At 37.5% G+C, this 26,431-nt stretch overlaps 1 protein-coding gene across 7 annotated transcripts in view; it reads left to right on the top strand.

Annotated features, from left to right (window-relative positions):
* The window catches only part of LOC131065061 (uncharacterized), a 254,398-nt gene that overhangs the window by 106,919 nt on the left and 121,048 nt on the right, over positions 1-26,431 (top strand). For all 7 annotated transcript variants that reach the window (XM_057999457.2, XM_057999456.2, XM_057999455.2 and 4 more), the window contains one exon: positions 9,419-9,454. In XM_057999457.2, coding sequence (XP_057855440.2) covers positions 9,419-9,454 — 36 coding nt within the window. The remainder of the gene's footprint in view (positions 1-9,418; positions 9,455-26,431) is intronic.

Genomic DNA, 26,431 nt, shown 5'->3' with positions numbered 1-26,431 from the left:
ATATGTTATATTTCATATATATATCCTGACGAAGAGCCTGAAATAGTGGAAAAATCCATCTCTCCATGGACATCTCCAAAATGCGCCCAGGTATGGGCTAGGGCGCTAAAACCAAGAAGTAATTCACAAGTGCAATTTTCCACCTCTCCATGGACATCTCCAAAATGCGCCCAGGTATGGGCTAGGGCGCTAAAACCAAGAAGTAATTCACAAGTGCAATTTTCCGCCTCTCCATGGACATCTCCAAAATGCGCCCAAGTATGGGCTAGGGCGCTAAAACCAAGAAGTAATTCACATGAGCAATTTTCCGCCTCTCCATGGACATCTCCAAAATGCGCCCAGGTATGGGCTAGCGCGCTAAAACCAAGAAGTAATTCACAAGTGCAATATTCCGCCTCTCCATGGACAGGGCCAAAATGCGCCCAGGTTTGGTCTGGGGCACTGAATCCATGAAGCCATTCATAGAAGGAAAATTCATGAATCCTTGGCGTGATGAAAATTCCGCCCATCCAATGAACTGACTCCTAAATTTTAGGAGGATCCCTAAAAATAGGGATGTTGAAAAGGAGACATGGACAATTCACAAAGTAATGGAAATTCCTTCCTTCAGGACATAATTCCAGGAAAGATGAAAAATTGACTAAGTGTTGGAAATTCCTTCCTTCACGACAGAGTTCCTGAAAAAGGTGAAAATTTGGCGCTGTGTTGGAAATTCCTTCCTTCAGGACAGAATTCCAGGAAAGATGAAAATTTGGCTGCGTATTGGAAATTCCTTCCTTCGAAACAAAATTCCAAGCAAGGAAGAAATACACCCAAGGATGAATTGAACATAAAATTTCTAAGGCAAGGAAGGAATCAGGGATGAACTGAACAAGAAATTTCCCCTCCAGGGAAAAAATTTGAAAAATCCATGCTCGGGCATCAAATCACATCCAAATTTCAAAAGTTTTACAGATTTGGATTTGTAAGAGAATTTTCTCTCTCCTGGACTGTGGAACCCTAATTTGGAAATTTTCCTAAAAAATAGGAAATGTGCAGAATTGATGAAAAACCTTCTTTGAGCAAGGAAAGTTGAAGAGAATTCAAGAAAATTCTTCCTGAATTGAATTTTCCCTCTCCAACAATTCCAGATGTGCAGGAGCGGATATACGACGGCAGAGTCCATTTGCATGGCAAAGATCTATTGAACATGTGGCAGTAGAGTGGTGCATTCATTACCGGAATATTTGACCAAATGGCGACCCAGTCATTGCATGTTGAATTTATGGTAGATTCCTTTTGCATGCAGTCGCCGCATGTGGAAATGATGGATCAGTTATGACATAATGGGGTGATTTTTGCATGGACGAATGTTCAACGCATGTTGGGCGAATTTGGAGGAGGTGGTGCATTTAATGCGCAATGGATGCTATTTTAGGCTCTTTAAATTAATTGTATATGGGCATGGTGGGTTATTAATTGGAGATTCCCACCTTGTTGCATCATGTGTGGAGAATCTTTTAGGGAAAACCCTAATTAGGGTTTGCATGTAATCATGGCCTGAGGCCTATATAAAGGGGTGACCCCCTCATTTGTAAAAGAGGGAGCTTTGTATGAAATTGTTGTGATAAGTTTTTGAGAAAATAATAGTGAAACATTGTTCTCTGATGGTGTCCACTTAAATTATTTTTTCAAAGCTTGCATGGTTTCACCTTCCTCGCTTAGATTAGAAATAGTAAAGTGCTTTGATTTCAATGGAGAATGTAATGGTGTTTGATGAATTTCCATGGTTCATACTTTTTGCATCTTGCTGATTGTAAGTTGCAGTGTAAAGTTAGTCTGAGCCCCCTAAATTCGTGCTAAGTTCGATTGTGGATAGTCATTTGGATTGCGCCGTGTTGGGTATTCAAATGTACTTTCTCGATATGAAAATCCTCCAACATCCTCAGAAGATTGCACCGGTTCTTGCGGAGTTGTAGTTTATCTTGGCGAAGCAGAGCTTGGTTTATTTGGAATTTGTCCACTAGAGCACTATTCATTGTTATCACTGCCCTTAGGAATAGATTTAGATCCTTCTGAACCCTTTCCCTTTTACTTTCAGTTGATTTTATTTCATTCGAAGCAGCAACATCGCAGAATTGCCATATCCGATGATGGAGTTCCAGCCACATCAAAGAAGTGAAAGAACGATGCACACATAAGGCCCCTTGGATTACCAACAATCACATCAGCCAACTGAGTCACGTCCACGCATCGAAGGAACCTTGGAGTCGATTGTTTGAACTTCTTGCAATCTTAGCATGCAATCGTACTTTGATCAAGAGAGAGTGAAGTGACCGTTAGGCAACTTTATTCTGTGTTCGACGCTGTCATAAAAAACACGTCAACAGGTCTGAGTTAGGTCAAGTTGGTGAGTGATGGAGTCTAGAATGTCATCTTGATCTCTTGATGCCCTGAAATTTAGCTAAGTCTGGAATGTCCTGATCCTGAAATTTGGCTAAGTCTGGAATGTCCTGATCCTGAAATTTGACTGTCTGGAAAACTGAGGAATCCTCCAAAAACTAGAATTTGCAATATAACTCCTGGAGGTCCGAAACCACTCTCAAACATCCTGAAAGTATATATGGAATATAACTTAAAGTATAAGATATCTTTCTTCTTTCTTATACTTAAATGTTATATTCCATAAAATGATCCTTCGGCGAGATCTTGACAAACTCGCCCAAGTGCCCAAGCTCGCACTTCTTGAGGAAAAAGTTTAAAATCGCCAAAATGCCCAAAGGGGCGAATTTCGGACCCTGGGGCTAAAATGTGAAAAGGTTCAAAAGTTGCCAAAAGCCCCCAAAGGTCCGAATTTCACTTAAGTCCTCCAATTTCGGACCCTGGGGCCAAATTCAAAATTTCCCAAAAGGTGCTTTAGGTTCGAAAATGCTTGGAAAGTTGCAAAAAGCCCCCAGAGGTCCGAATTTCACTTAAGTCCTCCAATTTCGGACCCTGGGGCCGAAATTTAAAAATGTGGAAAAGCTGCAAAAAGCCCCCAAAGGTCCGAATTTCACTTAAAGCGTCCAATTTCGGACCTTGGGGCCGAAATTCGAAAAATGATAAAATTGCAAAAAACATCTAAACACTTCGAAATTTGCGAAAAGGGGCTAAAGGTCTGAATTTTACCTTGAGTTTTCGAAAAGGTGGTTAAGGTCCGAAGTTTTTAAAAGAATTTGCAAAGCATGTTAAAAGTCCGAAATTCGTAGAAATTGTAGAAAGTGCCTTAGGGTTCGAAGTTTTCTTGAGTTGCAAAACATACGCTAGGGTTCGAAATACCTCCAGTTCGTCGAAAATGCCTTGAAACTCCGAATTTGCAAACATGTTTAATGGTTGGAAATTTCTCCGATTTTCCAAAAATGTGCTAAGGGTCCGAAGTTTTCTTTAGAGTTGCAAAAAGTGTTCGATCGTCCGAAAATTACCCTTCGACTTGCAAAAATCCCCAGGCTCCGAAATATCTCCAATCGCAAAAGGCGTTCATGGTCCGAAGTTTGTTTTAAATTGGCAAAAATTGCGAAAACTCCGAAGTTCTGGTAAAAATGCCAAAATTGCAAAGGGCGCCCAATTGTCCGAAGTTCGCCCTTAGGATTAGAAAACGCAATTTAAAGTTTGCAAAACAGCGCCATAGCTCCGAAATCCAGAAAGGGCATGAGTGTTAGGATTTGAAAATTTGCAGGAGCTCTTCAAACCTCCAGAATCGTGCTATAAGAAGTTTTCAAACGCCATAAACCCATTCAAAACGCCCAAGACTCCAAAGGTAAAATCACGCAAAAGTAAATCCCCCAAACACTATTAAGACCAAGGATTAGATTTCACTTTCGAAGAGAAAGGAGAAGCATTTTCAAGATACATCTCACAAAGAGCTTCTCAAGCCAGACGTCGTAATTAAATTTAATGTTTGTTAAATTAAATTATTTAATTTTTCAAATTGATTTATTGAAATGAAATTGATCGTTCGCAGGTCGCAGGACGTCATTAAAGAACCAGGAGAAAGACCTGAAACGCAAATCGAAGAAGGATCGCAATCAAGGCCAGGCGCTGAAGACTGAAAAAGAAAAAGATGTGGGAACGTGCTGCAGGAGCGCGAGAGCAACCAAACATTGGGAACCATGCCACAGAACAAAGATGAAGTCCACCACCGGGACCAAAGACCAGAGAACACTCTCAATGCTGCAAAGTTTATGCCTTCTCAAGAAAGCACATAGCTAGATTTAATTCCAGGAATTCAATTTCTAAAAAACTGAAACTGCTTTATTGTAAACTGCCTATGGGTCCCGCGCAAGATATTTTTGTGGATAACTATTCCCAACCACCAAGAAGATTGGATAGACTCAAATTGAAGCCAAATAGTGGCAAGTAGTTGAGATAGTTGCTGGTTGGATAACTGAGAATTTAATGGGCATGGGTGAAGGCTGCCAACTTTTGGATGGCAAGTTGCAGCCCTTGGATGCAGTCCATCCTAGCCTTCGATTCAAAATTGTAATATCTATAAAAGGCAGAGGCCTTTTTTTGTAAAGGGTTAGATGGTTAGATAGTTAGAGATTGTTGGATAGTTAGACTCTGTTGAGAGAGTTAGATTTTAGAGTTAGAATAGGTTAGATTTTAAGCAATAACATAGATATGCTGCAGAAATTGTTGTAATAGGCAGCTGAAATCAATATATAGACATTGAATTGGTGTTTATTGTCTTGTTTTCATTCTGTTTGCATGGTTTCTCTCAGCATTTTAGATAGATCTTTCTATTTTGGGTGTGCAGGTATTTGATAGATTCAGGCTCATACCATTGAGGATATACTGATTGTGTATCCTTTTGTATGGTTAACCTGAGCCTTTAATTGTGCTTAGTTCAATTGCATGTGTCCGTCTGAGCTACGCCAGAATTGGGTGCTTAGCCATGCGTCTCCAGTCTGAAAATCTTCCAAGTCCCTTTGAAGATTGCACCGTTCCTGCAAGGTTGTGAGCTATTCTGGCCAAGCAGGAATTGGTTATGTTGAATCCGTCTACCCGCATACCCGTGTTGTTAGTTTTAGATCTCCTAACCCTTTCCTTTTGCTCTTTATTGCGTAATTCGAGAATCACAGCAGACCATTTTGTTGCAAATCGTAAGTCCCCTTGTGTTTCCACCATAAACACATCAAACCACTGAGAAATCCCGCAGTCAAGACCTGACAAAAGAAACCTTGAGGTTGTCCCCTTTGATCAAAAACCAAAAACAGCATTAGGGACTTCCTTATCTCAAGAGAGGATAGGATACTCAGCTGTTTACTCTATTCTGTGTTGGCCATATGGAGTTTGCAGCAATGCGACTTCAGACACGTCAACAACACTGAAAAGAAAACTCAACACATCCTCAAGTGCTAGTAATGATCAAGTGCATACTTAAGAAATTTATGTCTTCTTTAGTGAACCCTTGAAGCCTAACCATGAAAGCTTCAACAACATTGGAGTATGGAACAAATGTTGTCCTCAAATCCAACTCCCAAAATGAACTAGCATGAGCCTTATTATTATTCAACCCAAGAAATAGGTTATCAAGCATGCAATCATCACGTTTCGGTCCTCCTTTCTCCCCTACTTCATGAGTAACAAGTCTGAAATCTTTACTCCTTGCTGCTGCAATGAAACCTTGGACGGCTACTAAATTGTGTTTAGACAACACCTTGATGCCAAAGATGTTGAAATCATCCTGATTCAGCACTTCCCAAGTGGGGCATTAAAAAATATTAAAAATATTTTTTCCATGTGCTGAACAACTGCCATAGTGAACTGGAGGCTAAAAGTACTGAAAACTTCACTGCGAAAAGTAGCCTTTGAAATGGACCAATGAAAATTGCCAAAAATAACACTGCCAAGAATAGTACTTACTAAAAATAGCATATTGCTAAAATAGTAAGCATGTCCAAAAGCATTTTAACCACATTCTGAGCGGCCGTTGCAACTTACTAAAAATATTAAGTCCGGAAAAGTCTTTAGATTCATTTGCATGTCACACCATTGGGAGGCTCTCTAAAAACTCAGAAAAACTCAGAAAAATAAGTTGTCCTCGCCCCCACTTACTAAAAATAGTAAGTTTACCAAACTCCACTGATTGCTATGCATGTACCATCATTGCGAAGCTTTCTGAAAACCTAGAAGGAATCCATAATCAAAACTATAAAACTCTAACATGCAAGCCACCAAAATTGCCAAAACATCCTCCCAGAAAATAGGAAACCCTAATTTTGCCTCTAACTGACCAACGGGTCTCGGGATTGGGCCATCAGTCTCCAAAACAAACTAGAGCGAAAAAGGGGACATTACACTTTGAGTGTTGAGGAAGTTATTATACACCACAAACAAGTTCTTAAGAACCAATTAGAGAGCAAGAGAGCTAAGGAGATCTGATCTGTTCAGTTGTGGAAGAAAACCCACTCAACTCTGTTTATATCAGCCAATTCTTTTTCAGAAATAGAAGATAGATGTGTTGTCTATTCAAATAGGACAGATATTTTGAGTAAACTGAAAGAAAAGGTATCAGATATCAAGAAGGGTTTGGAACTGAGACATGCCTTTCTTAAGAAAAAGCAAATAACTGTGGGACATGCATATTTTCCACAAGCAAAAAAAAAAGGTCATTACGATGCTTCTAAATTAAAGATAGAAAAGAATGGAGTCAAAAGCATCATACATGTAATAATACAAATATCAAGTGGTGTAGTCTTATCCAAGGAATCTTGAGATTCCTTCTAAGTTTGGGATTGTATTCCATGAGGGCCCAAAAATTAACAACACTACAAATATTGAATAGTTACAAACATAATTGGATTTGCAAGGTGTACTACATGTAATGATAACATTCTCCTAGTTGCATACATTGCAAAACATAAAGAGCTTCAACAAAATGAACTAACTGCTAGGGGCTATAATGCCCGCAGCCAAGTTACAACAAGAAACTTGCTTCACCACGTTCTCCATGGAAAAGAGTAATACCTTCTATCACTGAGAACATCTTAAAGAACTTGAATATCAATTTGTTTGAAATTAGTATATAGAAGAGCAACCATCTCATGCCAAAACATGCCAACTGCAACACTAGAAGATACTTGGAGCTTGTTAGGAGTCTCAAAATTTTGCAATTGGTATACCCTATAATGCTTTGTTCTAGCCTCTTGGAGTCATTAGGGTTTTATTCAAATGTTGCTCAGGTCCAAAGCCTTAAACCCTTGTCTTTTATTTTGAAATGTTATAATTTTCATTGACCTATTCAGTCAGTTGGACCCTTACTTAAGTCATGATTTATGTATGTTCAATCGTCCTCTTATTGGCTCCATTTGCTATCCCTTTATATTCTAGCTGGTCTCCATATTTCATTTAAAGGTCTAGTGTTAGGGTAAAAAATTCTTATGTTTCATTGTAATGACCCTTCAACCCCTTCCATATCCTAGTAGATGTAAAGTCTTCACATGTGCTTTAGAAATATTATGGGATGATTACTCTACGGCCCTACAGGGGTAACCCTTAACCATTTGGGCCCTCGCGATATGGGGGGGTGACAGTTAAAGGTCGTGAAATGTTAACTGCTGACAGTATGCCCCATGCCCCCACATGGTTGTTGGAAATATTGGAAGCTTGACCATGAGGTGGCGGGGTAAAGGATGAATGGACCCCCTGCCCCCGTGTGGTAAAAACAACTATTGAAAAGTTGACCATGTGGTGGTTTAGTAAGCATTAAGTGTTGAGAACATACTACCCCATGTCCCTGCACGGTCATTGACGACTTTAAGATAGAGATTGTGGGCATTTGGGGCGACAAAGAACATGGTGGGACCACTGGGAAGGAAGGGTAGTCACACCTTGTGCTCCTGCGAGGGTGATGACTAGGCAAAAGGACAGACCACGAGACAGCCGAACAATGACATGCATACAGATAGGCCCAAGCATGGAGGAAAGAAGGGTGAAGGTTGTTGTGTTGGAAAGAGATTGCTAGCTCATAAGGTCAAATAAGATACGACCAATCCCAACCATTTGCTAATTAAAGATTAACATAAATAATATAAAAATTACAACAAAATGCCAAAAGGCTGCAAGTTTGGATTAGAAAATGACAAAAACATAGAAAATCTGCTACTACCCGTAATCAACATTTGCTAACACTATGTCAAAATAAAGTTCAAGTTTGAGTCAATACTACTATGAGGGGGCTGCTTCGTCCAATGAAACCCTTACTAATTGCTCCTACTGGTATGTTTGTAATCAACATCCCAACATGTGGTTGTAGTATGACAATATACACGAGTCAATCAATCTTGAAGCCATAAGTTACTATGCATGGGCACCAACTTCTCCACTCATTGATAGGTAGTTGTATGTGGACCAATTCATCTTTATCAGGGAGTAGTTGGCAACTTGTGAAAGGAGGTGAGTTGCAAGTGCCTTCAACTTTGGTGTATCCTTGTTATGTGACATCCAGCATTCTATAGGGGTTAGTTTGGGCTAGTATAGCTATATTTGATCTTGCTTTTAGTTTTCTAAATGTTGCACTATAGAGTTTGACAAAGGCTAGTCGCTATGTTCAAAGTAAGGAAGATTCCTCATCATTATACATCTTACAAAGGGCCATCATTAGCCCTTCTTTTACCTCTTCATCATGAAGAGGGTTTACTTTCCTAGGCCTTGTTACATGCCATTTAGGATTTAGAGCATATGTTGCCATATGAAGCAAGGTGTTTATAATGTTCCACTATTGAGTCAGAATGGGTCTAATATGTTTCTGAAAATATCTCAAATTAGGATCCCTCCTATGAATGACTTGATTCATTTGCCCAAGCATGTTGTCAAATTTCTCATAAATATCTCCAAGATTGTGAGAGTTTGTATCAATATATCTTATGACTTGTGGAATAGGTGAGATGGAATAGATGCAATGTCCCTTTTTTCATTTGTCCTTGGAATATAATTGAATAATTAACATTAAGTTGTCGATAATAAATAAATTTAATGACGACTTTTTTTAATTATTTAATAAGGTCATTAAAGTGACTTTTTTTGTCAATGAAGAATTAAAAGATGTTCACTTTATTATTTCCATTTTGAGGTTCACTTGATTCTTCCTGATTCATATATGCTTGGCCTTTCTTCACCATAAAAAGGACATCGTTTGAGGTATTATATCATTTACAAACTTAATGTCTGCTGATTTTAGGGGAAATATGATTTGACACAGACGAATATGAGTTTTAATTTCATTCAATCCTTCAATGACTTGACAAATGCGGTATGAGTGTTGGTAATACTGGTTATGTGCAGTTTGTTGTTCAAATGAATTCAATTACAAATTATAACTTTTTTGTTTCAGATTAATTTTGGCTGGTGTCTTTCTTTTCTCATCACTTACTAATGTAATTTATTTTGTTGTCATCAGGGAAAAGATATTTCTATTGTACATCGAGTTATCAAGGTATAATTCAGATCTAACCCGAGAAGGATCTAGGTGACATATACTGTGATGCTAAATTAACTATACTAGGCTACAACTAATTCTCATCCAAATTATGTTATATTTGGCCATCTTGATATTTATAATCCTTGCCAAGCAAAACTTAATATGATTATAAGTTCTAATGTGATATTTAATTTGTTTTGAAGTTGGATTTTTTCCTTGTTTTTCCACTTTTTCCATTTTTAGGGGTTCAAATTCATTTTACTTGCTTAGTCCTTGAACGATTATGGTTATTTTTCCTCAAGTGATAACTCAAAATATTGTAAAGCTGTTGCTGTTTTTTGTGATGATCCTCTTCAGTTGATAATGCCAATGAAAGTCAAAATTATGCTTTTTTTTTCAATTCTTCAAGACACAAATAGGTTGCAATGCAAGCAACACTTAGTTGTTTATATATGTGAATCATTTTTTTAGCCATTATTTGATTACTTAACAAACATTTCTTAGTTGTTAAATCTCAGTCATTCTGAGTATAGATAATGCACATTACATATATCCATCCTAAATACAAGGTCATGTTCCTTTGCTTGAATCCACAAGGGAGTCACTATTGTCCTCATTTTCGTATTACAAAAATGAGGACGACCCCTATGATTTTTGTCCAAATCCAAATGCGTTTTTATTAGTGTTTAGTCTTTGTGAATGGTTTTGGTTGTTTGTGTTAGTCTTTTTGTTGTTTTTCGTTTCTTATTTTTGTTCCTTTTGGCTCAAATCAGGTTTCTAGTTTCTATTTTCAAGTTAGAGGGTCTTTAAAGAGCAAATGCAATTGTTGGCCTCAACTTGCAATCGGGTTATAATAGCCCGATTACAAGTGGATGCAAGCTTTAGTTCATTATAAAATACTTGTAGTCGGAAGTTTGTAGCCCGACTACAAGTCATTTATTTTCTATGAGCACTTGTAATCAGGAAATAATAGTCCGATTACAAGCGCTTATTGTGCTCAAATGTCTTCCGATATTCATTGCAAGTTCATTAAGCCTCCTATAGATCGATTCCCATGTTCTTTATGTGTGTTTTTGAGGGAGTTCAATTAATGCACTAGTCTTTGAATTTAAGGAATGTTTTTCTTTCTAAATCGTTTATTTGAGGTCCTTGCAAGGGTTTAAGCTCCATTCAACCCTTCAAGATTGCATTTGCAGTTTACGTGTTTCTTTTCAAGGGTTTTTGCTTTCAGGTATGGTTCTTTGCAATCGGCTCCATCTTCTTTGTTTCGTTTTATCATTTCTCCTGTGTTCGTGTTTCTTTCGGATTACTTGCTTCACGTTTGTGTTGGTTATCTTCATATGAGCTCCCTTTCGTGGGTCCTTGGTTGCCAAACCATGGATGCTTGAAGTTTGAGTCGGTCTCAATGTTTTTATGGCAAGTTTGTGTTTTGTTCTCTTGCATCCTTGCACTAAGTTTGCCCACTTCCATAGCTTACTTCTCACGCATTTGCCACCAATGTGTAATGTCCCCTTCCTAGGTGACAGGCAGTTGAGCAGGGATTGGCCTATCATCCGGTTCCCATAGGCCAGTGGAGTGAAGAGGGAACCCATTTAGGAGTCATGGAGCCTTGCAAGGGGCTTTGTGAGCTGATTCAAACATTCAGACGACAGTTCCTAGTTTTTAGGAGGGATCCCTATTTTTTAGGGAATGACTAAGAGTTGGTCCCAAGGTGTCTGGGAACCATTCTGGATCATTTGATACCATCTCCTAAATTTTAGGGAGGGGTCCTATTTTTTAGGAAGGACTACTAGTTGACTAGTTCACCACCCAGAGGGCCACGGAGCAGAGTTGGTTCTCTTTTAAGCATTCCTAGATGTTTGGAGACAGTTTCCTACTTTCTAAAAGGATTCCTACTTTTTAGGGGGATCACTGCCAGTTAGTCTGCAACACTCAGAGTTCATCCAGGGACAGGTGGCTTCAGTCAGAATTCGATTCGGAGTCCAGATGATCGTCTTTTGAATTATTTGGGAAATATTTAATATTTCTTAAGTTGGATTAAATAAATAATAATAAAGTGAAATAATATAATCACTTTATATTATAATAAAGTGGCCCCTTAGCACATTTTCCTAGAAGTTATAACTTAAAGGTTATAACTTAATAATATGGCCACTTTTAATGAGGAATTAGACCCTCAATGGGTCAAACCACTTAGGGGAAGTTATTTTTTAATAAAAAGAAACATTTTAACATGTTTTATGATGGTAAAAGTACAACCCTAACCCCAAATTCGAATTAAGGTTTGAGGAATGTTTAAAAGAAGCATTTGGCATTCATTTTGCCATTCTTGATTGCTTTTTTCTTATCAACTCTTGTGGAAGGAAGTCTGCAAATTCAGATCTGCAGGTATTCACAAGGAATTGGGTATAAAAACTCCCATTTCTTCACTGATTGGACATAGCCCCAGTCAGATTTGGTCATTTTCCAGCATTGTGGTGCTTATAGAAGATTAATTTCAAGTCATTTGAGGACCAGATTGAGGAATATTCATCTTTTATAGCAAGAAGGGTTTGTGGAGACCATTTCTTGGTCATTTGGAGGTCATAATCTGCAGCCTGTCATAACCCCTCTTTGGACATTAGATTATTGTATACGATAATTAAAACATTTATTAATTAACATTTAATAATATGGGAAAATCGTCTCATTTATGAGACTTCACAATTTTCCTCTAAAGTGAGAGGGTTGTCATAACCCCACATCCTGGTGATGTAATCAATAATAGATTTTGTGATTCTTCATCATAATAATAAATTATCATTCATTATGTAATTAATAATATTAATAGTAATATTAATCATTCATTAATATAAAAATAATATTAATATTATAATAAGATTGTCATGTTGCCCCCTTGATCGTTATATATATTATTATATTATTAATAATTATCAATGAATGATTATTTGAAATTTATTTATTTATTAAATATTATTATTTAATTAATATTCTTGAAATATTTAAAATAAATAAATACATAAATTAATAATATATTATAAACATCAACTCGTTACTAAGACAACGGTGCTCCATGAATGAGTGCTATTTGTAAGGAAATTGATGAAGGCTAGAAACATCAATTGATGTTACCAGGGAAGATCGATCAACTGAGGCAAGTATCGAGTTGAGGGGAAGGATTAGTTACCGGCGATAATATTAATAGATAGAAGAGACGTGAGTTTGTGAATAATGACAGGTGCCCACAAGTTATTACCAATCGACATTCCAAGGAACATTACATTAAGGTGCAGCAATCTTATACATTCTTTATGAGCAGCGACTTAATTTGTCAGAAGGACATCAAATATAATGGTCATCGATAGTGATTTAAGATTGTGACAAGTGTTCTTGATGTTGCTGACTTCATACTTGATGACTTCCTTATTAATGACAGTGATTCTACATCAAAGTAGTAGAATAACTATGGTTCGAGGGATGCATTAGGCAGCGATTATACAGTTATTATATGTGTTGGGAGACGTGGCTATGATAGATTAATAACAGTAACTTCATAGACATCGATTGGTATTTACACTATGATTTAAAGCATAGTCGACTTCCTTACCCATCAAACACCGATTGCAAAAATAGAATATAGAAGTCAGCAATTGAATATGAGATGCAATTTCAGTCAATTCATAATCAAGTACAAGCAGTGACCAAGAAGACAGCAATTGGCTACTACAGCCAGTAATCCACAAAAATTGCAATATGGGTTAATATTGGGAAGATGCGATTTGAGTAATTAATGGCAGAGACTAGACAAGAGTAACAAATAAATGTTAAGCATGAAGGGTTGCGATTTACATAACAATCTGCCTATGTTATTGAGAGGTGTGATTTGGAACATGTCCTTTAGACATTCAAGAGATGCAACCATTTCATCATGTGAGGTACATAAGGAAGATCAAGTTCATTCCATCAAAAGGGAAAAAACGCTGGGAAAATAATTCAGAAAAGAGAGTATATGCTGAGAAGAGAATTATATCAGACTCTTACATGAATATAAGAAGATTATCAGCAGACTCATTAAGTAGAAGATTGTCAAAAGAGGAATACACATGTGAGAATACAGTTTTCAGAATTAAGGAGGATATTAGATATTGTTTCCTTTACTCCAGTCGGGAAGAGCTTGAAGGGAATCGAACAGCTCAGAACATAACTGTTATTAAGTGACAGGCAGTATCCTTTTTCCTGGTAGTATGCACGGTGATGTGTTCATTATGATGATTAAGATTTGAAGCCCAATAATGATCGTATGCAGAATTTAATTAATAATATAAATATGGATATTAATATAATGGTTATAAATATAGATAGTGATATAATAATAGATATTAATATAATTATTATAATTATTATAATGTCTTTTAGAAACTGTTCTGCAATAATATATAATAATTCATATAACCAATAATTAATTACACAGCCACAATATTCTTATTGCAGCCGTACAACAGGCTGTACCCCTGGTAGAGATCCTTTGCACCAAATAAAATTAATTACAAGGTTACAACAGTTGGATTTGTCACAAATTTCATTCTCAGCAATAAATAATTGCAGATCACAAAGATTTTCAAGTGGAATTAATGCCTAAGAGGGTTAATTGAGCAATTTATTGGGGAAAGTGCCAAAATTTGGAACCCTTGCCTGGAGACTTTGTGGGTTATGCAACATATATGTATAAATTGTTTTTGGTAATTCTTTTTAGGTCAAACAAAACTCATTGGTTCTGTTAGTTCATCTTGGAAGCACCTATATCATCATTTCTTGCATTCCAGTCAAATAAAGAAGCTCAACTAGGCAAGCTCTGGACACCTTGTATGCTATTTGAGCTTTGTGTGGAATAAATTAGTTATTATTTGTCTTTCTTGTGTGCTGTCATAAAGAAATCAGAAGCTTGAATTCAATTTTCAGTATTAGATTAGTTGTATTTTGCATATTTATTTCATTGTGCAGCATTCAAAAGTCAATAACACACAAGAAAACCTCAAAATTCTTCAAACCTAAAACATCTACACGCTGGTAAAAGAATTTTATTTAAACAAATCTATCAGATTGTTCCAATCAACAGTTGGCATCTTTCACGATGCTTGTAATTGGGTCTTGACAAGTTAGCTGCAAATGCCTTCCATACGCTTTTCATATGCTTGCAAGACTTTTTCTACACTTTCTACCGGGTTTTGAAGACCCAATTGCAAGCTTGTTCTTCCACTATTCTTGACTACTTGCAGTCTGGTCTTCATAACCCGATAGCAAGTCTTATTTGCCATTCTCCATCATTCCAACTTAAGGATTCCATTCGGGTTTTCTTAGCATGGTTGCAAGTCTTATTCACCCCTTTTGCTTGTAGTTAAAATCACTTGCAATCGGGCCCTAGGAACCTGATTGCAAGCCTTTGCCTTTATATTTTGATATGTTATGATCACTTGCTATCGGGTTTTTATAGCCCAATTGCAAGTTCATTATATATGTACTTGTAGTCGAGTCTTGAAGACCTGATTACAAGTGCGAGTTGTGATGTTTCTCTCGCTTGCAGTCAATCCTTTGTGATCCAATTTTCCTCCATATCGCTTTCCAAGCTTATCCACAAAGCATCTTTGTGTCAGTCCAAGTTGTTTTTTGATAAAAACCCACCTAAGCCTTGGTGTAAGCATTGGTTTTCAAAGGTTTAGGCATTATGGAATCCCCAATAGCTGCTGAAGATGTTCTTACTCTCTTGAGTTTTCATCACAGTGTTGCAAATTCCTATTCGATGACAGAAGAGCCGACATCACCTCCTAACAAGAAAATGAAGTATAAGTACGATAAATACCAAAATGAGATCGCTCCAACTCAAGTGGTTTGTCGCATTGATGAGATCCGAGATACAGCGATCGGACATGTTGACATGTCTGAGTTTTTGGAAAGAACAGAGGGATCACCAACATAGGGGATTCAGTTGCTCGTGGACAGCCATATTCATTTGGTCTCTTCTTTCCTAGTGGTTGCCTTGGAACTTGAGTTCGTGCTTGCATGCGCTGCTCATTTTGACCGAGAAACTAGAACAATTAGGGATGATGATGGGAACGTTATAATTAGGTTAGATGCAGAGACCATAGTTTTAAACTCGCCACGGACTCGCGAGTCCATGGGTGGGCCGAGTCGACTTGCCAAGGACTCACGAGCCGAGTCCTAGCGAGTTCTTCCCAAGGACTCGCGAGTCTTTCACTCGGACTCGCGAGTCTTTCGCTTGGAATCACACGACCCAAAAAACACAACCAACAAGCTAATAAATTGTTTTTTTTTACTTTTTTCATTCATTTGGCATTGTTTCTTGGTGAAAACAGGTTTGTAGTGTTTCAAGTCAGTCTCATTCTCTTCTTTAGAATATATTCATGAAATATAACATTTAAGTATAAGTCACATTTCAAAAAGACATATTGAAATGTGACTTATACTTTAAGTTAAATTTCATGTATGTATTGGCAGGATGTTTAAGAGTGGTTTCAGATCTCTGGGACTTATAATCCAAATTCTAGGTTTTAGAAGATCTTTTAAATTTTTAGACTTAGTTAAATTTCAGTAATTAGTAGGCTCCTATTAGCATTATCTCGCTCTCTCTATCTCACTCACTTTATCGACCCCGAATTTTAGACCTATGTATCTCCCTATCACTCTTCCTCTATCCCCTCTCTCTACCACTCTCTATCTCAGTCTCTCCTCTCTCCCCCAAGATCTAGACCTATCATTATATGTAATTTTGTAAACATTTATAAACTTATGCTGCTATTATACCTTTTAAAGTTTGAAACTATGAGTATGAATGATGAAATTTTAAATATGGAGTGTTTGGAGATCATATGACATGTGTAATGTTTCAATTATGGCTCTTATGCTCTCTAAATGCATTAATTTCTTTATGTTTTTTTTGTAAAACTATGGATTTTTTTTTTGTCGAGTCCTTTTGCGAGTCTTTCACGAGTCCGAGTCCGAGTCCAATTTTTTGGTTTGCAGAATCCGTGGCGAGTCCGAGTATTAAAACTTTGGTAGAGACCATCGACAAGATCTTCAAAGTTCTTGCAGCTCCTGTGTATGCAGACATCACTATGAAGAGTGCCCTGGATTATTACAACCAGAGAAGATCAGACTGCTTTACACACATCAATGCTAAGTGGCTCAATACTCCTAGAAGTTGTTTCTCAAGATGACCCCAGTTGTATCGCTCTGACTTCATTGAAGAAGTTGGTGATATGATCACCCTTCTTAGCAAGATAATGGGTTTAAGACACTCTAATGTGTTTGAAATCTGGATGTACAAGTATATTGTGATCATGAGGAAAGGGCAATCTCACATTTTCTGGGGAGAAGTTATCAGTGATAATTTGTGTGAGCAGCTGTCACAAGTCCCGATCACCCTCACTTTCTACATGAATTCATACTTGGTGTACATAGCAGCATCACTTAGACAGTTTCCTAGTCTTTCTACCAAAGGTGACAGATCGCTGGTAGTAGTATGGAAATATTATGAGCAACTCACTCTGAGGCCCGGTAGAATTCATTTTAGAAGAGTGCAGGATGCTTTTTTTGGTCACTTCATGTGCTTATTAGACAAAAAAACTGTAGAACAAGAGAGTCTTTGAGGGAGCATGGAGCAAAAGTGAATGAATATGGATGCTTGTTCCTGCAGTTCCCAACTTTCCCTTATATGAGAGTTGGATGTTTTGAAGGCCAGCCATACATGTTACTTAGATATCCTACCGACAGTGTAATATCCCTTGGTAAATCTGACCCTGTTGTGATGATTTGAGCTCCAAGGAATATTGTCAAACACTTGTCATGAATCCTCTAATTTGCTGTCATTTGTTTGTTTGTATTTGAATGACATATAAAGTTTACACAAACTGAAATAGACTCAAATGAAAGTATTCAAATGACTGAAACTAGATGGAGAAGCAATGCAAGTATCTTTTAGTCTTTTGCAATAGTGATAATTGACTGAAATTGACATCTACAGCTGATAGATAATTTTTTCAAACACTTAGTATGCAAAATAACCATACAATGGTAAGCTACAACACTAGATAACTTCCCATGCAACCTATTAATGAAATAAGATAGCTGGTATGCATCTACATCCAAGGGACATTAAGGCGAACTCTTGGCAAGCAACTCACCCATGCAAATGAACACCTACAACAAGAAGGTATTTTAACAAACATATCATAGGCAACCTCAATTTCCTTTCATATACAATGATGTATAAGCTGATTATAATCTGATTGCCAAAACTTTGGCTTGCAATGAGAAACGACTATGACTTGATTATTATGCAATGGCAAATATTAGCAGCAATTACAACTGAAACACAGATGCAGACATTAAGAACCTGGAACAATGACTAGATGGCAGCAATTACATAGTCTCCAATGAAAGATCTTGCAATAATCTGACAATCAGCTCCTTAACCCTTGTAAAATCCAGAATATAATCCCTTCCATGACACTAAACTGCAGATATCATAGATATCACTATTCATGTGTACTGTAGCAATTACTGTAGCATGTCACTGTTCACGTGTACTATAGCAGCCCGTACAAATTTTAATATGCAAATGATTAATCTTTTTAATATTCTGATCTGCGAATAGATATGCTTAAAACCCTTGTGTTCTTTGTATTTCTTTCCCAATTTAGCACAAATAGAACCTCTGTATGAAGCTCTCCTAGATGCCAAATTCAATGGATATTTCACCACCTCAAATGGCTGCAACACTGAAGAATTGACGCTCTCCAATGGTTGACTAAAATCAGAAACCCCTGGCTTCTTCTCCCAAATTCATAAAATGAAGAAATTGCTCAATAGAATGAATGAAATCCCTTTTCAAAAGCCTTTATATAATATTTAATTTGCATTTGGCTTCATCTCATTTAATTTCATTTACTTTTCCCTCCATTTGGTGCACAGTGTAAAGTATACTTTATTAAACACTTATATCTCCCTTTAAAAAACACTTTATCACTTATAATGAAGTATACTTTAAAACCATTTAATATATCATCTCTTAAAGTGGGCCCCTAATATAACTTAAATGCACTTTAAATAATTATCTTCATAATTCATTAAATAACTCCCTCATAATAAAGTCAATTAGATATTTAAATGATGTACATTTTTAAATTAATTAATTAATTATTATTATTAAAGTACAACTTTAATAATAATAAAAATGCCATAACTTCCACAATAATGCATATAATTCAATTTCGTTTGCTCTAGGAGGTAACCCACTGCATCCACTGTGCATCCAACTGCCTTACTAAAAATAGTAAGGGTCCCTCTCTAACATCCACTGACTTACTATGAATAGTAAGTATATGAAACTTAGCCCAAACAAAGTCCAATCTGAGCCAAACGAAGACCAAACTATAACAAACTGAATTCTGGAGAAGACAAGAACCTCCATTAACCAAGCCTCTGCCTCAGAAGACCTCCTATCCACAATTATTAGCCTACGAGGGTTAGAATGATAGGCTAATCACTCGAGAATAGGAACGAGCTAAAAAGGGGACATTACAGACAAGATCATCTTGATGGAGTTGGCCAGACAGCTTATGGCAGTTCATACAATACAGCTAGCCAATCACAATCTAGGTATCGATATTTCCTCTCACAATCCATTGCAAATTGCTCGGTATTTTTTGACCACCTCAGCAAGAGCCAAGGCAATGGAAACAGAACTTCAAGAAATTAAGTGGAAGAAGTTCAAGGAGAGGAAGGATTTTGATTATCGAGGGATGAAGGACAAAATCAAGAGGGCCTTCACTCACGTTGATTGCCTCGAAGATGTATGGGTTGATCTTTTCACTGAAGTAGATATCAGAAGAATGGATTACAATAGGCTCACCTTGGAGCAGATTGTAGATCTTGATTTGACCAAGATTCCAGAAGGAATAGTGGATGATGAAAAGATCCTTGACCCAGAGAACATAGAGCCAAGAGTTGCAGAAGCCCCTCTTCCTTCTCCTCAATGGTCAAAGAATGAATGTGATTCTATTTTCAATAGATTTCAGCCCATTCTTGCTAACACCAACGCTTGGTTGAAGACCAATAATGTCACGACCATCAAGATTAAAGGTGGAGCAGAAAGTGATTCAACTGGTCCTGTTGGACTAAGATCTGAGGTCAGGATCAAGTCCAAAGAAGGTGCTTCCTCTTCTGGCACTAGAATCAAGTTAAGGGTCAGCAGGGCTTTGGTTATTCCTCCACCAGAAGTGTCACTGAAAGAAGGAGAAACCGTAGGTGTAAATTCATGTTATTGATGTTAAGAATGACACTCATGAGGAGAATACAGTAGGATCACCCCCTTCTATAGGCTCAATTTCTCCTCATACAGTTGTTCCTCAATTGTCATTGGATGTACCCATGTCTCCAATTGACACAGATGTGGATTCTTTCTCTACCGTTCATGTGGATCCTATGGAATCAAGAACATCTGTTTGTGATAGCATAGAAGTACCTGTTGAGACCTCTCATGGTGGCTTGGAGAATGTCTATGATGTGAATCCCTCGTATGCCATCTTGTCCAGTGTATCTTTTCTTGAGGTTGATACTTCTGCCATGAGTTTTGATAAGTTCATGACAGAAGCTAGTCATGAGTTGCCACCTGAACTAACGCTTGTCGCTATCTAGACAGAGGCTTCTCCTAGAATAACAACTGTGGTACAGGTAGAGCCTATTTCTTCACAAACTACGGTTTCGGTCTCAAATGTGAACTCATTAGAACTATCCCCTTGATTGAGCTCAATTACACCCAAAAGGAAGAAGCAAGAGGTCTCTCTTGACATATTTGATTTTCAGCGGCTTAGGAAACCTAAGCCCAGGGCTACCAAGAAGGCAAAGTCTCGCGGGTGGTGGTAGATAGCAATAAAATGAAATATGCGGAAGTGGTAGAGCCTTTAGTTAAGAAACCGCCAGAAGAAATGCAGTTGTCAAATTATAGGCTCACCAGGATACAGGTATTATGCATGATGCCACGGGTTCAGTAGCCTCACTAGTCCAGAGTTATGATGAGCTGCTAGCAAAGAAAAATGAGCTTAAGGAAAAGAATTCTCAGCTCATCACAGTGATCCAAAAGATCACTAATTCTTCAGAACAGGTTGATCCTTTGACCTCCTCCACATCTGAAGAATCTATTAAGCAATTGAAGAAAGCTACTCAAAAGGCTAAAGCAGTTGGTTCTTGGGTAGATCAACTGATTGATCAGAGTACTCAGGTGATAAAGAAAGCATTGCATGTGTTGAGCAATGTAAGAGGAGCAAAGTTAAAGTTGAATCAGACTTTGGAAGCTTTTGACCAAAGTCTAGTCTGAGTTGAGAAAGATTTGAAAATCTGGCATAAGATGGATTAGATCAAGCTGGAAATCTTGTGCAACAATATGGTAATTCCAATCAGGGAGAAATACATAGAGTTTGATGAGCTTATGACAAATAAGTCTTTGGTTATCAAAGATCTCATCAAAGATGTGCAAGCTACTCTTGAAATGAGTGATGAAGCTGAGCAGGATATCCTCTCTAGTTTTGACAAAATGTCCTTCAAGATTTTAATTCATGATGGAGAGTTACTTGCGGAAGATTTGATACTTACTGGCTTAGTGTCAAGCCTTCGCCAGGAGCTAGAATCAGAACAATTTACTGTAGCTTTGATCTGCAAGTTTGTGAGCTACCAAGTGTTCTTTGATAAGATGCAGACTGTTCTTGGGGAGCACAGGGAAGCAACAGTCAGATATTTTGACGTTATCATTAAAACTGTTGTGGTTGCCAGGAATACAGGAGGTCCCGATCCTAAAGAGTTGCAGAAATTCATCAACAGTTTCCAATCCCTCATGGCCAGAGATGGAAAATAATAAGAAGTGTCTTTTGACATTTACATTTTGTTTATGCATTTTGTTTTCGACAAATTACATGTAATGTCAGGATTCATGATTGCAAGTGAATTGTCACTTGTAACTTTGTAAATTGTAATTACATGTAAGCAAATTACAAGTTGGTTAGCAATAGAATTGTAATTTGAATAAGCCATAGTTAGATAGTTAGTTGTGGAAAAAGTCTTAGTTAACTAGACTTCTCCCATATTTTGCTCTCAGCCCCTCTCCTATATATACATGAGGGTGCACTTTGTAATTTTTATCTTTTTAGCAAGCAAGAAAACTTTGCAGAAATTTGCAATCATAGAGACTTTGAGCTTTGTACTTGTAAATTGTTCTCTCAAGTAATATTAAAAGAGTTTGAAGTTTCAAACTTTGTGTTGAAGCCATACTTTGTGCCCATTGTGTTCTTATGTCATAGTGAGAAGTTTCTTTGTATTTGCTTGAAATTGTAGAAAGTTTTTGAGAAGAGCTTCACTCTGATTATTTGTAGACTTTGTACTGTAAATATTGAATATTGAATTAATGTAGTTTAGTGTTAGAAGTTGAGAAGAGTTGCAAGACTTTGTGCTTATGGTTCCCATTTTAAGTGATTCGAAGGTGCATCATACTTGCAGACTTTGCATTGCCATATGCTATATATTGTTCTTGTTTAACATTCTGAAAAAGGTAGATAGGATTGTGGGAACTTAAGACTTTGTGCTTAGTTGTTGTTTTCCCGTCCTGGAGGAGGTGACGGAAGTCTTTGTGCTTTCAGGAAACTTCATTTGCTCGCTTGACTTGCTTTAAGCTGCTGTTATTATCTTTAAAAGTTTTTTCTTTTCTAGGAAGAGAAAAGAAAATAATCATTTCTGAAAAAAGAGGGAAGGTTGTTGTCCTACCCAAATTAGATTAAATTGCATTAAGTATTTAGTAAATTAGGAGAGTTTTATACTCACACACTGTGGTTGGAACCACAATTTTGCACATCCTTCCGGGTGTACAAAATTTTCAACCAACGGTCACTACAATCAAACATAAACTTTTTTCAAGAATCAAGATATAAGAAACATTTTGAGAACATAATCAAACCACACAAAAGAGAAGTGGTGACTTTCACCAATAATCATTTTATCTTGGAGGGTTTGCCACCTGTTTCAGACTACTGTAGCATTCCTTTATCAGCTCCTTTGTTTCTTACTGCAACCACAAGTGGCATCCCATAAATACTCCATGCATGTGGTAGATTCTGATTAACAATCAACCATCATTGAACCTCTGTAGTTGTATCGGTGCCTCTAAGTTTGAGGGAAAAATAAATTATTGATACCACAAATATTTGTCACCCATGAAAATCTTAAATTTTCTCATTTCCTTCAAGCCCCATGCACTTGTATCTTTACCTTTATTGAAAGAAACTTAATGATTTCATTTGCTATTCATTTCTTCCCACAACCATAATTAGTCTCCCAAAGAAGCTCAACACATTTTAGAGTAACAATCAAGTATTTTCAATAAACTTTAATCTTATAACAATGTGCAATTAATAAAATTCAGCAATACAGACACGGTCCAACATTCACTCAATTGTAATTGCTGAAATTTGTTGAGAGATATGCCAACTAAATCCAAAAGTGACTTTTTCTTTAGATATTCATACTTTGTATTAGTGTCAATGATTCCCAGGAGCTGGAAGAAATTGTTATTGACATCAATTGGAGGTTTCAGTGTGCTCTTCAAAAGCATACATGGAGAGTACAATAGAATTACAACGGAAAGTTTACAGTAGTTCTAAGAAAGAAAGAAAATATACAAGAAACATAGCACAGATATGAAATTCCTTGTCCCAGTTTGGATGATGGGTAGTGAATTTTCTGTAGTGTTATTTCATGATCTGTATGATTTTTGTTTAAAGTAGTGTTTCTCTGAGTTTCTAGGGTCTGAGGACAGAGGGACAATTCTCAATTTTTTTTTCCCAAAGTTTGGGGTTAATGATTGTTTTTTTTGATAAGAGTACTGTGTTGGCATTTCGATTTATCTCTTGTGAGTAAACACAAAACAAAAAACCACATATGGCAGAACCAAATTTTAAATTGTAAAGGGAAGCTCCATGAGACCTAACTATACCTAAGACTAGCCCTAGACTAAAAACAATATTTACAGGCATGTACACTAACAAGATTTTTAATGGGGGATTTTGCATAAAAATACAGATTACTAATTGACTATATTTTTGCTACGTTTCGCTGATTTACCAGGATGGGGGGATGCGTTTTGGAGATGGGATTTTTTAAGGCCATTTTTGGGGATGGTGACAAGTACAACTATATACACACACACACACTAAGTGACCGCGTTTGTCGAATTTTCGACATCAGGTTCGAATTTCAGGGAATTAATAAAAACTACATGAAATTCGTAAAAATTCGCCATAAATTTGTAGCATAACTGTTGTGCGTTATGCACACCTCACCCCGTCGTTGACAGGAGACCCCCAGTTTGTATCTGTTTGGCCCGGCGGAAGAGAGAAGACGTTTGAAAATTCAAGTCACAATGCAAAGGTTAAAGCCAAACTCGGCCCTCAAAGCTAAAATTCAAAACAATAAAGGCAAAATAGGTGTAGAAGGTAAAATGCCAGTTAAAATGCCTTGCAAACCCATAGAATGCCCCACAATGACGAAGTCACAAGATCGCGTGAAGGGCATTAATTGCCCGAAAATCATTCAATCTCCAAAATTGCGACAATATTCAAATGGACGAAATCACACATTTTCCTCAATCAGCCCGAAAACACATTGGAAGCTCGCGAAATATCCATTCAACCCGAAATGCAAACTCCCGACTTTGCATAATGGTTTGGAAGGCTGAAAGCCCAGTTCGCAGAGTCGCGCAGTTTCCTTGAAATGGCCGAGTTTTATGCATTCGTAAATCTCACACATAGTTTGTTTAGGCCGACATTAGCAAATCTTTCGAATTCGGCTCACAGGCCGAAAAGGGTTGAAATGACAAAAGTTTGAAAAAAGGCTCTAAGGCCTGAAAATCAAAAGATGTCCAACTCTCACGTTTCGACTCAGTAGGCCGAAAACCTATCGCCAGGTCTAAGTTCACAAAATGGCCTTCTATGCCGAAAACCTTTCATCAGCCGAAAAGGGTGAAAGTAATAACAAAACGCGAATTCCATTAAGTTCAAAATCTCTTGCAAAGGACCTCATTTTGCCGAAAATCATAGGAGAAATCGTGCATCTTGGCCATTCAGGCCGAAAATTCAAGACTCTTCAAACTTACAAAAAAGTCTCAGAGGCCGAAAACTGAAAACTCATAAAATCGGCTTGTAAGCCGAACTTCACTAAATAGAGTCAAATTCGCACAAATGAGCTGTTTGGCCGAGATCAAAACAACTTCCAAATGGCGATTTAGCCTGAAATCATTATAAAGGCTCAACTTGCCGAAAATGTGACAAGTTAAAATCGCGAAAAGGTAAGGGCAATATCAGTTTTATACCCGAAAATGGCTCAAAAGATCAAACTCGCGCAGAATGTAGATCCAGGCCGAAAACACCAAGGAATCCTCAAACTTGCGAGATTGGTGCTAAGAGGTCGAAAAATTCAGCAAGTTCAAATCTCACCATCAAGCCGAGAGATGGACGCCAAAGTTTACAAAGTCGGCTTATAGCCCAAAATGCAAGAGAGGAAATGGGCATATAAACCAAAACTTGGGCCTTTGTTGGATTCTGCAAGAAATAAACTAGGTGGTCGAACTCGTGCAAAAATGCCTTTTAGGCCGAGAATGACTTAGGCTCTCAAAACGAAAATGATAGAAGGCAACCCGGGGAAACCAAAATTGTGTGTCAAAATGGGAATCGCGAGTTTCGTGCATTTCGCAAGAGGATGCCGAAGTTTGCAAATTGATCAAGTAACCCGAAAATGAGGCCAAGTCTTGCAAAATGATCCAAGGGCCAAGTTTGAATTTTATCTCGAGCACCCGAAATTTGGACAAAGTCGTGCCATTTGACCAAGAGTCAAAATTATTCAAACTTTCCAAAATACGCAAAGTCTTCTGATTGCGGTTAAATTTCACAAAATTGGCCTAGATGGCCAAAATGAGAAAAGCGTTTAAATTTGCAAAAAGCTCTTAGGAGCCCCAAAATCTTCAGAATTTAGGCTCATTTGGCCGAAAAGGACATAAAGGGCCAAAAACTCTAAAAGGAGTAAGCTCGCAAAATTGGCTTGTAGGCCGAAATTGAACAATAGGGCAAAATCGCACATTTCGTCCAAAAAGCAAGAAATGAATAAGAGTTTTAAAACACGAAGACCTCTCAAACCGCCCAATAGACCTAAAAATCATGAAAGAAAAGGGGGAAACAAGTGCAGATTATTGTGTTGAATGGTATGTCAAGTGGAAAGGTTTAGGTTATGATCAATGTATGAGGGAACTAGAAGGTACAAACATCCTAACCTCAAATTCAGCTAAGGATCTACTGAGGGCATTTGAAATTCGCTCAGAGGAAGCACAACATCTCTAATTTTGCCTAAGATAGCCCGAATTTTGTCTAAGAAGGAGAACAAATCAAGAAGACAGATTGAACTTCACGAAAGAAGTGAGACACATTTAAAAAATACATCTCACAAAGAGCTTCTCAAGCCCAAACTTCACTAAGACTAAGCCCGACGTCGTTAAAGACATTTAATATTTGTCAAATTAATTTAATTAATTTTTCAAATTGATTGATTAAAGGTGAAATTGATTGTTTGCAGGTCGAAGGCATCGTCGGGAGGAACCAGGAGAAAGCCTGAAACGTCAAGGAGTCATGATCACGATCGAAACCAAGAAGAGGAAATGCAGGATCGCACCACAGAGCGCAAAACGAAGCATTGGTAAGCGTGCCACCTGAACCGCGGAGTGGAGTCCACCACCGAGACCAAAGACCGAAGAACATTCAGAATGCAACAATTATGCACTCTCAGAAATGCACAGCTGGATTTAATTCCAGAAGTTCAGTTTCTGAAAATTGAAACTGTTTTATTGTAAAACTGCCTGCGGGCCCCACTCAAGATAATTTAAAACAG

The sequence above is a fragment of the Cryptomeria japonica genome, chromosome 11, assembly GCF_030272615.1.
Source record: "Cryptomeria japonica chromosome 11, Sugi_1.0, whole genome shotgun sequence".
In the NCBI taxonomy this organism is placed as follows: domain Eukaryota; kingdom Viridiplantae; phylum Streptophyta; class Pinopsida; order Cupressales; family Cupressaceae; genus Cryptomeria; species Cryptomeria japonica.
This window is presented reverse-complemented; position numbering and strand designations above follow the sequence as displayed.